The following is a 15,564-nucleotide window of genomic DNA, read 5'->3' as shown; positions in this document are numbered from 1 at the left end:
CGTCCATTTTTGCTGATATTTCCCCACCTTTTGTGTCACACTGTTCTCATTGCTAAGGATAGCCAGGGACAGGTTGTGTAAATGCGCATGTTTGACCTTTTAGCTATGTCCCATTTATGTAACGCAGATGGCAGAATGTGATGGGTCTGTCGCACCAACGGACAGCTAATCACCCCGGTCTGTATGTTGGGCTCACTGTTTCTAATCTCTTCTAACTTTTTTGTTTGTTTTTAACCCAGCAACGCTTTTGTTCTCTTGCCTTCTTTGCTTTTTGTTTTCTCACAATCTGCCACATGGAGGCAAGGTTCCAAGAATTCAAGGTCAGATTGCAGTGTCCCCCATACACGGACTGTCTTTTTTTCTTTCTGGCATTTCAGCAAATGTAGGCAAGGATGGATGTTTTTGCCTTGATGGTAGGAGTAAGCATAATGCAATTTGGTAGAAAAGGTACACGCATACAGGGGCAAACCCTTCTGGGAACCATTTATGTCATTTATAAACCCCCACCCCACTCACCCTTTTTCCTTACACTGCTCACCATACCTCTATCAGACGCCTGTGTCTGAGCTCAAATGAGAATGTTTATCACTGGGCTACCTGCTTTACAAACGTAATTAACCTAGTGACTTCTAGGAAGAGTGGCACAGTTAGTAGAACTGCCGCCTCTCATCGAGAAGGTCGCCGGATCAAATCCCAGCCAGGGACCTTTCTGGTTGGAGTTTGCTTGTTCTCTCCGTGCATGTGTGGGTTTTCTCCAGGTACTCCCGTTTCAAGGGTTCAAGGTTCTTTATTGTCATTAGCATCACATGTGATACTCTCCCACTGGTACATTTTCATCTTTAACTCACTCAGTGTTTCCCCTACCATTATACAGGCGGGGTGCCCCACCCCGTCAACAGAACTGAGCACCCCGCCTACCAAACTTTTTTTATTTTATTTTTTTTTTATTTTTAGCTCAGTTTAAGTGTAGAAACATTGTGAAGTGTTTCAATGAACTTATCATCGCTCAATTTATTTATTTTTTTTAAGAAAGAGAAGAAAGAAGAAGAAGAAGAAAAAATAAATAAATAAATAAAAGAGAAATAGATAAAACGAGAGACCACCACGACAAAACAACATGCACAGCACAATGCCACCCACAATATCACCATGAAACATTCGACATGGCACAAGGAATCATCTAGCTTCCACCACTGCCCAACCTAGCGTGCATCTGTCAAAGCACCCGCCTACCAAACTTAACTTGCCCTTCCCACCCCCACCCAGCACTGACATATCTCTAAGCTAGCGGCACAAAATACAGGCTCTCTAGCTAAAAAGCCAAAGGCAGCACTCACATTGCCTCTTCCCTCATGTTGAACGCCCCCCCTCCCCCGCTCAAAAACTGTTAGTACAAGCTGCGCTCAGACATGTCTCTGTTTCCCCCATCGGCAAAAATCATGGATGAGATGAGCGCCCCGCCATGGCAAGCTAACTAGGGGAAACACTGTCACTTCTTGGTCTGCTGCCTTCATGCATCTCCTTCTACATGTCTCTGCGTGAGTGCAGCTACAGCGTGCGCTCTCAGGACATTATTACCTGCAGTGTTCCCTCAGTGCAGACTGAACTATGCAAAAGGGCCTTCTCCTACTCCGCTCCTGTTTCTTGGAATATCTTGCAAAAAGATCTGAAGCTCTCGACCTTGACCTCACTAATAAGTGGCTTCAAACATCTAAGTTCCTGGCAGAAACCAATGCAGGCATGTTCCTGTTTTTAATTTTCTACACCGCCTTATAGTCTAGCTGCATTTTTCACTATTTTTTTCTTTTGACTGTCCTTTTGGTTGCCATTTTATTTTAATGTAAAATAATAATAATAATAATTTGTATGCCTCTTTTGTGATTGTCTGTTGTTGTCGTTGTTATCTACAGTTGTCATCACTCTTTGTTAAAAAAAAAAAAAATCAGGTCTCTCTTGTAAATGACTCCTGGAGGAAGTATAAAACCTGTATAAATAAAGGTTGAATGAATGCACATGAGGTGGAACTAAATTGTGTACACAGGGTCCCAGTTACAACAAAAGTATAAAATGTAAAGGAAAAACATTAATAAGATCTAAGATATGAACTAAGAAAAACGTTAACTACAAATACACTAAGAACTAGTTGTACAAAAACAATACGCCAAACAGCAGCACAAACATGAGTCAGTGTGAGCAGATAAATACAAATGAACACAGCAGCATGAAACAAATCAGTAACATGATGTGATTTTTCACAGAGATTATCCTGATTAGAGATGCATGAGTCTAACAGCCTCAGGGTAGAAGCTGTTCCTCAGTCTAGTGGTTCTACACTTAATGCTCCTCAACCTCCTTCCTGAGGGGAGCTGGGCAAAAAGTGTGTGCGCTGGGTGAGTGGGGTCCTTCATGATGCAGGTGGCCCTCTTCCTGCATCTGGAAGTGTAGATGTCTGTGATGGTGGGGAGGCTGATTCCAACAGACTTCCTCCCACAGACTGTCAGCATGTATGTTTTTGGAAGGACATGCATGTTAGGCTGATTGGTAACTAAATTGTCCCTAGGTGTGAGTGAGAGAGTGAATGGTTGTTTGTCTTTTTTGTCTCTATGTGTCCCTGTGATGGACTTGCGACCTGTCCAGGGTGTCCCCCGCCTCTCACACAGTGGGCATGGGCACTAGTGACCCCCATGACCCAAAAATGCAGAAGCGGGTAAAGATAAAAAAAACATTAAGACAGACTTTGAGAAGGAATTTTACTTTTTGAAAATATTTTGCTCAAGTTATGTTTTGGCACTTGCTTCTAAATGTTCTGGTTGTGAAGTTGTGGTAGATGTTAAAAATCAAATTTGGCCGAAACACTAATGACTTTAGGCTAGTATCTCAGTGGACTGCGACTGTTGGTGACAAATTACAAGAAGCATGTGTCCAAAATGTCTCTAAACTTTTGCAGGCGTTCTCAATTTTATCATGTGAATTACTGGGTTTCATTTTTAGGTTGCAGAAGTTTGAACTTGTTCAAATAAAACTGAGCAGCACGTTTTCTCTCAAAATAGCCACAGAGGGGTTGTGGGTGTCTGGAACCTATTATGAAAATCTTCTCGTTTTAGCTTTTGTGAATCTAAAGTGCTAGAGGTGTTTTGTTTTCTGAGTAATATGTATGCCAAATTATGCTGGAAGTTTGTGTAAACATGTTCAGTGTAATTCCAAATGAAAATTTGCATTCTCACAAATTTTGTTTTTCCAACTAGTCAACAGTCAGCTTTGTGAGCTACTATCTTTACGTGTCTCATGAGCAGTTGGGGTGTTTTTATTAGTCCTCGGGACAGCTGTGGATCAGGAGAAAGAGCTTTCTAATGTAAAGGCTGTTGACTCAAACCACTTCTTTAACAAGTCCATTTCACACAACACTTTCAAGCTGAGCCTGAGACGCCTTCTTCCCACAATAGTGTCAAGTGTGAAATGACCGAGATGGAATGTGGAGTGCTGAAGTTGATCCACTACTGATCTGTCTCGAAGGATGCCAGGAAGGTAGTCATCGAGAAGAGTTGGTGAGTAGGTGTGAAGTGGAGAACTGTGATTGTGATTGTACACTGTAACCAACGATGCTGATTCCTCACCGTTGGTCCCATGATGGATCCAAACAGATTACCGGTAGTTCATGAACCAAAGGCAGCTTAAAATGTATTACTTTTGCAGATATATCATGGAAATACAGGCATAGTTGTCTACATGTTACAGTGTCATTGAGCGAGACCCTGAACTACACAATATAGTGGGAAGATAAAACACTGGCAACACTTTGAGGCTGTGCAGTTCAAGATATGTTCTATGAAATGGGTGAAAAGGGCTTGTTGTGAAACTATATAAACTATATGAAACTATAAACTGCAGTTGATTAACTATTTGTTATATAATTGTTCGTACTTTATCTAGACTGACCGTGAGTTTTTGATCTGCTCAGAGACGGATTATAATGAAATTATGGCCCGGTTATAACTGGTTTAAACTGGGCCAGCAACTCTTAAAAGAGTCTCCCAGGGATTCAATATCCATCAAGGAATAGTTTTATTTATTTATTTGTTTATTGGCTTGCCGCATCACGTAAAAAGGCTTTTTCTGCACAAGTATAATTTTTCCTGACACGTCAGACCACATAAGATCCATTGAGATCACGCTTAGTCCAGCACCCTTATCCACGTGATAGACTGTGCTTGCCAATGTGGAGGAGTCGTCTAGGCTCTATATATTTATAATGCCATGTGACATCCGCCCCTTCTTGTCCAAGATCTCGCGTCAAAATTGTATCTGAGGCTAGCGCTGTAAAATGTATATTTTCTCCTGCCTTGATTTAATACAATTGGTAAAACTTAATTCACATTTCCTTGATTTATTGTGATAGTGGGAGTTACTACTTCTGATGGAGGTCAGAGCCGGGGGCCGCATGAGCTGGAGGCGGGCCTGGGGTCTGAGATGAGGCCTGAGGCTCACAGCTAGCAGCAGCTTGAGGCCCGCAACAGCTCACGTTGCAACACAATAATAATATTAATGTTGGAGTGAATGAAGGCACTTCTTTGGGTGGAAGTGCAAAATCTGGACAGTGTACAAGAAGCCATATAGGCTACTGTAGGTATAATGCAATTGCGTATAGCATGAACAATGAGAATTTAAATCGGGAAAAATTCAAGCGTACAGACATATTAATTTCATTGTTTCTAGAAAACCATAAATGGTTACCACAGTTCTAAGATCCTTTAGATAATCAAAGAGATCATTTAGATTTGTCTTTTTTAAGTGCAGTAATACAAACATATGAATGCTGAGGAATTATACCAGATGAGTTTAACAGTTTGGTTCATTTAATGGTTCTTCTCATCCTGAACATTTCTTTGTATTGTTGACCTTGTGTTAACCTGCATATGACAAATAAACAACATAACATAATATAACAGTCAAGTTGTTGTCTGTCAAAATTTGGGGAAGCAGTGGAAGTCGGGACTCAAGGTCAGAGTTCCATGAATGCATCAACTTTTAGTTCTGAGACGTAAAAATACAAAATCTCAAAGTGAACTTGATGTCCCCAAGGAGTAAAAGATGCTAAGTCTGTGAGTTGGACAAAGAATATACAGTTGACATGAACATCCCCAAAATTAAGAGTTTAATAAATGGTACAAACAAGAGCGTAAGAGCTCAGCAGATATTCACTTAACGCTCAACCATCAGTCTGTCGCTGATGTTCATCGTTTACGTAGACTTTTTCTTCCTCATCACTCCTACAGCTTTTGAGCCCCTTCACTCTTCCCAGCCCACATGAACTTCATGCTGCAGCCATTTTTCCACCTCCACCCTTTCTCACTCATTAGGTCTCTTTTGTTTTCCGTCATTCCAGCAGCCCGGGAATCCTCTGTTCTTTTGTGGCACTGCAGTGGTTCAAATGTCAATGGGGGAAAAAAAAAAGAAGAAGCCTGGCGGTCCTTTTGCCTGTCAGTTTCTTCATCAGGGTCTTTGATCAGTTTGTTTCTGGGGCTAGTATTTGAGCCTCAGCTCTCAAGCACTATCCCCAGCACGTACATCAGTGACTGCTTCTGCTAAGTGTGAACTCCTCTAGATTTGTCTTTGCCCAAGTCGAAGAGCTGTGGGTGGCAGGATAATTGGCAGCTCCTTGCTACTCCTTTGTTTCACTAGGTAGCCATTAATATGAGAAGTATGGCTGTTTGCACTGACTTTTATTTGACTTTTACTGTCCTAATCATAGCTCACTTTTTTTGTTGTTTAAGACTGTTGAGGTTTACACTGAACTTGGGAATTAAAAGATCTACACTAGCATCACAAACACACATCCAGTTGAGTTTCTATTTTTTAAGAGCATTTTTTATTATTTTATTTTTTGGGGTGGAGGGGTTTGAAACAAAATGAAAATTATTGGGTAGACAAGTTGCAGAAACAAATTCAATAGGAGTGTTGACTGAACGTGTTTCTCCATCCGCCCCTGCTCTAATCTTTTGAGTTTGATCCCTGATCATGCGGTCATGTGACTTTCAACAAAAGCTTATTTTTCTTTTCTTTTTTTAACAAAAATATAAAACCATTCTGTTCACAACTGTTATGGACATAATTTCTTGGTGCAGCCAGGTGTTGGAGGGATTCTGGTTCGGTGGCCTCAGGATTCCATCTCTGCTCTTTGCAGAATATGTGGTCCTGTTGGCGTCATCGTGCCGTGCTCTTCAGTTCTCACTGGAACGGTTCACAGCCGAGTTTGAAGCGGCTGGGATGAGGATCAGCACCTCCAAATCTGAGGCCATTGTCCTCAGTCAGAAAAGGGTGGATTGCTCTCTTCAGGTCGAGGCTGAGGTTCTGCCTCAATTGGAAGAGTTCCATTATCTTGGGGTTTTGTTCACGAGTGAGGGAAGAATGGAGCGTGAGATTGACAGACGGATTGGTGCAGCATCTGCAGTATTGCAGACTCTGTGCCGGTCCATTGTGGTGAAGAGGGAGCTGAGCTGTAAGGCAACGCTCTCTGTTTACCGGCTGGTCTACGTTCCTACCCTCACCTATGGTCATGAGCTCTGGGTAGTGATCGAAAGAATAAGATTGCTGATACAGGCAGTTGAAATGAGTTTCCTCCGCAGGGTAGCTGGACTCTCCCTTAGAGATAGGGTGAGAAGTTCAGTTATCCAGGAGAGACTCGGAGTAGAACTGCTGCTCCTCCACATCGAGAGGAGCCAGTTGAGGTGGTTTGGGCATCTGGTAAGGATGCTTCCTGGGCACCTCCCTAGGGTGGTGTTTTGGGAATGTCCGACTGGGAGGAGACTACATATCTCGATTGGCCTGGGAACGCCTTGGAGTCCTCCCAGAAGAGCTGGAAGAGGTGGCTGTGGAAAGACATGTCTGGACCTCTCTGCTCAAGCTGCTGGCCCCGTGACCTGACTTCGAAACAAGCGGAAGATAATGGATAGATGGATGGATAAAACCATAAAAACTTTATGAACAGGTTGCTAAACATCATACATGCATCCATACACAATACAATAAAATTGTTTAGGTCCACTTTGAATATAGATTTAATTTGGATTAATTGCCTTTTATGGTCACTGAATAATGTTCACTGTTTTGTAGCAGTTTTACAAGATCTTAACTTTAAATAAACACAGCATTTTAAGAGGCATAAGACACACGTCCAATAAATAAATCCACTGAATTAAATAAAAATATTTTCAAACGCTTTTATTTATTGTGGTGTTTATTAATATAAACTGAGTACTGAAACTAAACAAGATCTATTCTTATTCTGATGCATGCTCAATGATCCAGGTAGAAAAATCTAAAAAAGTTGAGTCAGGTCCTCTGAACGGATACTTGTTGAAACATTTCGTCTTTTATCCAAAAGACTTTGTCAGTCTGAGAAGCTGCACTAAGCTCAGTCTTTTAAAGACATACTCTTCCTACTAATCAAAGATCCCTTTAAACATTATATATATATATATTTTACTGTTGTCATCTACAAAAAGCCAAAATACTTCAGTTTGAGTTGAATAACAAGAAAACTTCTGAGGTTTCACTGAGGCTTGAACCTCTTTCCCCCATGCAGAAGTCAAAACTGTTGATCAAAGTTCATGCTCAATAATCCAGGTAGAAAATCCAACAAAGTTAAGTCAGGTCCTCTGGATGGTTTCTTTGTGTTGGAATATTTCGCCTTTCGTCGAAAATACTTCATCAGTCCAAAGAACCACAAGCAAAACACTCCCATAGTGGACCAACCAGTTTGATGGTTATAAGATGGTTTCTCAGGCCGCCCTCTCCCTCCTCGACTCCTCTGAGGCAGCCATAGCCAAAGTGGTTCAACACATCAAAGTTCATGCTCAATAATCCAGGTAGAAAATCCAACAAAGTTCAGTCAGGTCGTCTGGACGGTTTCTTTGTGTTGAAACGTTTCATCTTTTATCCAAAAGACTTCATCAGTCCTAGTAGCCACAATTTTCATGTTTTGAACCACTTTGTCCATGGCTGCCTCAGAGGAGTCGACAGGGGAGAGGGTGGACTCCAGAGACCATCTTATCACCATCAGATTGGTTGGCCCACTATGTGAGCGTGCCACTTATGGGACTGTGTTTGTTGTGGCTCCTCGGACTGATGAAGTCCTTCAGATGAAGGACGAAACGTTACAGCATAGAAACCATCCAGATGACCTGACTTAACTTTGTTGGATCAAAACTGTTGAGTGTTAAGAGCAACATGTCAAGAACTACGCACTCTTTTAAACTTCAGGTGCACTCAGGTGCACTCCCCTCTTCCTCTTCCAATGGACCGAACTGATGAGGTGGGGACAGATTTTTGAAAGGCATATTTTCATAGTTTTGCCTTTTTAAATGGTGGATATGTTTTATTTTCTTTACATTTCTTTCAATATAATTTTCTCTGGTTTATTGGAGGGTGTGGGACAATCTTGGGTTTTCTAAAAGTGTGTGTGTGTGGGGGGGGTCCTATACCATCTGACCCCCTGGGATTTCTACCCATGCTTGTAGCTGTTTATTGTCTCGTCCTGTCATTCAGCTGGTGTTCGATGCAGAGCCAGAAGCACGGGTTAAAAGAACTAGTTGGTTTAGAAACACTTCCTGCTGCTCTTTGAAACAATCCCAAAATGATCATTGAGAATAAACATTGTTGAAGTGTTGGCTGCAAGGCTGAAAACAGTAACTCAGAAGAGGCTTAAAAGCTCAACAGAGCTTAACCAAACAGCAGTATGATGATAATTCAGTGTGGGGCTTTGCCACTATTGGCAGTAACAGTTTTATGTACTCCATTAACACTTGGAAGATCCTATGGAGGGAAATCAGCCACACATTTATTTTTGTCAATGTTTTTATTTATTTGTTAATTTTTGTGCAGTCAATAAACATGATTTTTTTTTTCTAACAAAGCCTGAAAGTCATTCCAATTTTTTTTTTTGTCAAAATTTTTTCTAACCCTTGAATAACCAGGCAGAACCATTACTACTCTGTAGTGTTACTTAGGAGTACAATCAACCGTAGGGAAGTCTGTTACATTGGGGTTTTTTTTATCCCATAATTGTCATATTGTAAAAGAATGCATTTTTGTCTGCAATTTTATTTTATTTCATTTTTACTTCTAGCCATCTACTTTAATTTCTTTTTAATTAGCACACTGGGTGGTGCTTTGTTTTACATTTGAGAACCTCTGTAAAAAATTAAAGACTTTTTCACGTACCTCAGAAGCTTCGTCTTTACCGGCTGCAGAAAGCTGCCTTTCATTGCATCCAACAAAAACTATATTCTTAAATTATTATTGATTGAGCTTGGACTTTGGTGTTATATTCTTAAAGATTTTTACATATTTTAGTAATAATAAATATCTTAGATGGGCTAAAATCTTATACTTCTATTTGTCCTGTGAGCAAAAATTGTCATTAAAAGATCAGTAAAATAAAAAAAGGTGTCAATGTAAACATCCAATAAATAATTATTTTTCATGCCAGCATTTTTGGACCAGGTTTTAACAATTCAGGGCAAACCTAGAATATAACGTTTCACATGGTCTTGTAATATTGTGAGGCTTTCTTTGTGTGTTCTTTTCAAAGTCAAAGTTTCTTTATTTGTCTGCCTTAAGATTAGACTACTAGAGGACAAATTGAACTCATTTCCTTAAATGTTTTGCCAAAATTGAATAGTTTTCATTTGATATTATTTCTATCTTAGCATGTGATTCTCGACCTGCCATTGTGTATCTGTTCCTCCTTCCTGTTCCTCTCAAACCCAGCCAGTCGAAGCAGATGACCGCTTGTCCTGAGCCTGGTTCTGCTAAAGGATTCTTCCTCATGAGGGAGTTTTTCCTTTCCACTGTCGCCTTCGTGCTTGCTCAAGATGAGTCTGCGATGGTTAAACTCAAAGCAGTCTGCTCCTCAGATAAATAATATTAACTTACTTTTTATGTATATGAATGTTTCTGTTCAGTGCCCTGAGATGACTTCTGTTGTGACTTGGTGTTATATAAATGAACTGAACTGAAATGATTTGAGTATTTCTTGTGAATGCAAGCAACAACACCACCAGCCTGATCAAGAAAGCTCATCAGAGACTCTACTTCCTCCGACGGCTGAGGCGAGCTGGTCTGGGAAGCTCAGTCCTCACCTCCTTCTACAGGTGTGCAGTGGAGAGCATCCTGTGCTCCAGCATCAACGTGTGGCATGGAAGCTGCACAGCTGCAGAAAGAAAAGCTCTGCAGAGAGTGGTGAAGGCTGCACAGAAGTCTGTCGGAATCAGTCTTCCCACCATCACAGACATCTACACCTCCAGATGCAGGAAGAGGGCCACCTGCATCATGAAGGACCCCACCCACCCAGCACACACACTTTTTGCCCCACTCCCCTCAGGAAGGAGGTTAAGGAGCATTAAGTGTAGAACCACTAGACTGAGGAACAGCTTCTACCCTGAGGCTGTTAGACTCATGAATCTCTAACTAGAATAATCACTGTGAAAAACCATATCATGTTGCTGCTGATCTGTTTCATGTTGCTGCTGATCTGTTTCAATGTTGATGTGTTCATGCGTGCACATCTGCTCACAGACTCATGTTCATGTTTGTGCTGATGTTCAATGTTTTATGTTATGAGTGCTTAGTGTATATTTAGTTGATGTTTTTCTTAGTTCATATCTTAGATGTTATTACTGTTTTTCTTAGACATTTTATTGTTGGATGTAACTGGGACCCTGTGTACATAATTTCGCTCCACCACATGTACCACATGAGGTGCGAATGACAATAAAGAAACTCTGACTCTGACTCTGACTGACTCTGAAATACTGCACCAGATTTAGCTCAACAGTGGTAACACGGACTTACAGCCATTTTGGTGTCGACTAAACTCTATTAGCTGTGGTGGTTATTAGAAATTGAGTTGACTTCAAAAATTTGTCAGTTTTACATACAATGAATTGTTTCTTAAGCATTTCATTAACATCCATCTAGTAGTTTACTGGATATTTTACAAAAAAAAAAAAAAAAAAAAGAAAAACATATACTAACAGCCCAACATTTTTCAGTCAGGTCATCTGAACAGTTTTTTTTATTTTTATTTTGTGCTGAAACGTTTCGCCTTTGATCCAGAAGGCTTCATCAGTCAAGGAAACACACAACACAAAACTGATTCTTGCCACAACAGCTTACTCCAAAGTGGAACAAACCAGTTATGTTGGTGATAAGTTGGTCTCTTTGTCACGCCCCCTCCTCCATTGCCTGCCCCCATCCTTGTTGACAGTCATGTCAAACTGGTTGAAAACAACAAAGTATATATATATATATATATATATATATATATATACTAACAGCATAAAACATTATCGCTCTCTTTTCTTCCTTTAGCAGGGGGTGATAAAAGTAAAACTGATGATCAATTAACTAAACTATCCCACTTAAACTGCTTTGTATTTTCTGCTTCCCCTGCAGGTATACCTATACCCTGTGCCCGTTCAATCATGTCACACAGAAGAGCACGACAGGAACAGAGGTCTCATTAGGGTAAGTACGTCAGTCACTGTCTGTTTCGTCTCTGCTGTGAATGTCTCAAAGTTCAGCTTTAATCTGTCAGAGAGAATGGAGAAGTCCATCCTTGATGCCAACACCCGTTTTACAAAAGCCTCGCTGCATTTTGTGTTTGTTTAGTTCTGTGACATTTCGGAGGTAAAGCAGAGCTTATTCACTTTTGGGTAAATGTGATGTCAGTGGTGGTTTTCATGACTGGGCTTGAAACAAACCTCATCACGTCCACGCCGTTGAAGCTCTAAATATTTTTGATGTAAAGCTTCCTACAGATACACTGCAGCATCATCACGATAAGAACAAAGGACCACACCAACAAAACCAAGATGGTTACACCACTATAATACAGCATAGGCCATGCTGACGCCAAAGTACACTGGTACTTTTCTACGCTTCAACCCAGTGCATTATGCAACATACCAGTATGTATCAGGAGCACATCGTGAATTGCATATGTACGTCATGTACATCACACGACCTGACATTTTATAAACTAACCCTCATTTCTAGACCAACATACGTGGCATAATACATTTTTTTTTCTCAATCATCGAGCTCCTAGCTCTATCCCCTACAGTCACATTTGTCTGCCACCTGTCACATCACTTATGTAACAATTAGACAGTTAAATGTAAAACATAAAATGTAAAATTTCTCTTTTCCAACATTTTAGATTTAATCTTGCAATTATTGGGTGATGCCACTGTTCTTCTAAAACTCTGTTAACCAGGGGCAAATATAGAATCTGACCTTTAGGGGTGCTTAGCCCCCGTGCTGACAATGGCTCTTGGTTTGAACATCGTAGTGACCATTGGCATCAGAAAAATTCATAATGTTGGGGGAACACACTGGTGGGGGGATCTGGCGGTTTTCCCCCAGAACATTTTGAATAAAGTAGATGCCATTTCCTGTATTCTGGTGTATTTTAACGAGTTGTTAAACATCTACGTTTACCTACGTAAGTAAACACTTGATTCAGTAACTATTTTAGAGCTCGGCACAACAAGAAGTAGCGCTAAGCTAGCGGCGTGCAATACAAACGTGTTAGCTACGATGCTACAGACGTAGCACTCTGCTTTACATTACACAACCTAATAAACACTTTGTACAACATCAGTTTAGTGTTAACTGATCATAACAAATAAAGACTAAACTTATGCAACCAGAAGTTACAACATAAATACTGTATAAAACACACAAAACAAAGAACAACTAGCTTCAAGCATTAACCTTTAATGTAACTATTAAGCATACTGTACAATGTAATTATGACAAAAATGGGAGGCTTTACCTGCAGTTACCTTCGTACAGATGAACATGTGCTACTTCCTGTTTATCACTGTTGTATTCTGCTGTTCACGAGGTCGGCCACAGGTCTTTATCCATCTTTTACATTTTTCCAGACTTAGTTTAGGTTTTGGAAATGGAATAAACTGTATTCCTCCCTCTAAAGCAGTGTTATTCAACTAAACTGCTCAGGGGGCCACAGTTACTGAAAGCCGGCAGCTCAGGGGCCGGACATCCAGCGTCATTATGTAAATGATCCAAGTATTACATTGATCTGTTACCTTTTAAATTTATTTATTTTGTTGCATTGATTCATAAATGTGATAAACAGAACCCAAACCCAGAATCGCAACAACAACAACAACAACAAAAAAAATATATATATCACTTTATTTTTCAGGGGTGCTGAGTTAAAATTCAGCAGTGCTTGAGCATCCCAAAAAGAGGCTAAAATCTCCATTGCTGTTTAACCATCTGTCATCAGTTTAACAGATAAATGATGTAATTACTTAAACGCTGTTCCACTGACATGGACCCCTCTCCTTTTATAAAAGCATTAAAACTGCTCCTCCCCTGAGAGTACGAGTCAACTGAAGAGCTCTTTTTGTTGCTACCACATGAACTGTGACTTGATTTTGCAAAGCGTATGAAGGTAAATGGTAAATGGACTGTACTTATATAGCACCTTTCCATCTTATCGAGACACTCAAAGAGCTTTACAACACAATCTGTGTCCTCATTTACCCATTCATACAGCACTCTACTAGATCTATACAAAGAATAATCAGAGCTTTATCACATTCATACACTGATGGGACACATCGGAGGCGATGAGGGGTTCAGTGTCTTGCCCAGGGACACTTCAACATGTGACTGCAGGTGGAATCGAACCCCAAACTCTTGCATTGGAGGACGACTGCTCTAACCACTCAGCCACAGGCGCCCTACAAGGTATAAATTCCCTTGGAAAATGTTTAACGCTCAAAACCTTTGACTTAAAGTTCTACTCTTGGCGACCACGTTAAGAACTTACAGATAAATCATTAGCAATTGTCAGCAAATATACTTTTACTTTCAGATGGAAAACTAATTGGAGTGTAACGCGGGGCTGTCTTCTTCTTCTATATAATTTTTTTTCTATTTGCACCACCACCTCCCACACTGCCTACTCTCATTTGGAGAGGAAAGTGCAACGCTTCAGCATGTTGTTAGCGCAGGAAAGAAGAGGAACAGAATGCTAACTGTGAGTAATGTGACCCCGGTGCTCTGCCTGCCTGTCACTCATGATGGTATGGAAGGGCTTGAAGCACCAAACGGAAACGTCGGTCAAACACGTCTTTGACAGCGCTCGGAGCAAAACTTCTGTCAATAACAACATGAAGGGAAAATATTTCAAATGTATGGGTTTTTTTTTTTTTTTTTTTTTGTAGCCAGAATAGTTTGGTGCTGCTATGAACAATTACAGCACTGACAGAACAGACAGAGCAGCGCTTGATGTTTTTGTTCATTTGGAAACGCTTTGTTGGTATTTTCTGACCAATGCAGCTCCATATGATCCATGTGATACTGTTTCCAGCAAGCGAGCACAGTTTTAAAGGGGGTGGGTGTGTGTGCTGAGCATATGAATCATAACTAGCGTGGTGGGTATAAAGTTCATTTTTTATCCAGACAGACCATCAGTCAGACGTTGCAGGATATGAGGATATGACTGGGCCTCCTGATATCAGTCTGCATGGAGGCACCCTCTTTTTCCCCAGAGGGGCGAGGCGGGAGAGGGGTGGTGGTTTTGATTTAAACTGTAGCATTTATCACACCTGCTCCAGCCTCCTAAAGGACGGCCATAGAAGACAGGGAGGAGGAGAGCGATGGAATGGCTTTGACATGTGTGGCCTGTCAAAGGAAAGTGGAAAACCAGGACTAGGACTTTGTTTGAGCTCGCTTGTGCCTTTCTAGACAAATTCAGATTTGATGCGTTTCGTCTCTGCAGTGATAAATGTAAAGGTTTTGGAATTTCAATTCACTTTATTTATATAGCGCCAATTCACAACAGAAGTTGTCCCAGGGCACTGTACAGGAACGATCACATACATTAAAAATACCAATTAACGAAGGTTATCTACCTAAAGAAGCCAGCAGATCACATCAAATCTCCACTTTGTCGTAGTCTCCCAACCTGAGCTGCACACTGGTGACAGTGGAAAGAAAAAACTCTGTTTTAACAGGAAGACACCTCCAGCAGAACCAGTCCCAGGATAGGCAACCATCTGCCTCGACTGGCTGGGGTTTGAGAGGACAGGAAAGCAATACAGACTGATTCAACCACACAAATCAAGACTGTATACATTAAACCACTTTTATACATCCATTTTTTGATGGAAGAGGTAAAGTGTTTTAGGCTTGAGACGGTTTATTTCTCGCACTTAACACAATTTATTACATTTTGGGTAAATGAGTGCTTGAAAAAGCACTGCCATGTTACTTGACTTGACTTGAATCATTGCGTGACGTTTGGTTTAAATGTGATGCCACATGTAACAACTATGCTGCCCATAGATGTGCCTGTCTGTTTATTATTTAAAAAACATTATAAATTTGTTTAATTATTGGCAGCCAATCAGCCAATTTGCCTCAAATGAAATATATAGAATTTCTGATAGGTTTATCATATATATATATATATTTGTGTGTGTGTGTGTGTGTGTGTGTGTGTGTGTGTGTGTGTGTGTGTGT

The 15,564-nt window shown here is 40.6% G+C and overlaps 1 protein-coding gene across 1 annotated transcript in view; it reads left to right on the top strand.

Annotated features, from left to right (window-relative positions):
* The window catches only part of LOC119427084 (glucosidase 2 subunit beta), a gene marked incomplete in the record, with an annotated part of 251,558 nt that overhangs the window by 211,827 nt on the left and 24,167 nt on the right, over positions 1-15,564 (top strand). Inside the window, 1 exon segment of the mRNA XM_037695033.1 lies at positions 11,455-11,526. Coding sequence (XP_037550961.1) covers positions 11,455-11,526 — 72 coding nt within the window.

The sequence above is a fragment of the Nematolebias whitei genome, chromosome 1 (genome assembly GCF_014905685.2).
Source record: "Nematolebias whitei isolate Nwh7 chromosome 1, NemWhi1, whole genome shotgun sequence".
In the NCBI taxonomy this organism is placed as follows: Eukaryota; Metazoa; Chordata; class Actinopteri; order Cyprinodontiformes; family Rivulidae; genus Nematolebias; species Nematolebias whitei.
Note: the sequence above shows the minus strand (reverse complement) of the source record. Positions and strands in the feature narration are given on the sequence as shown.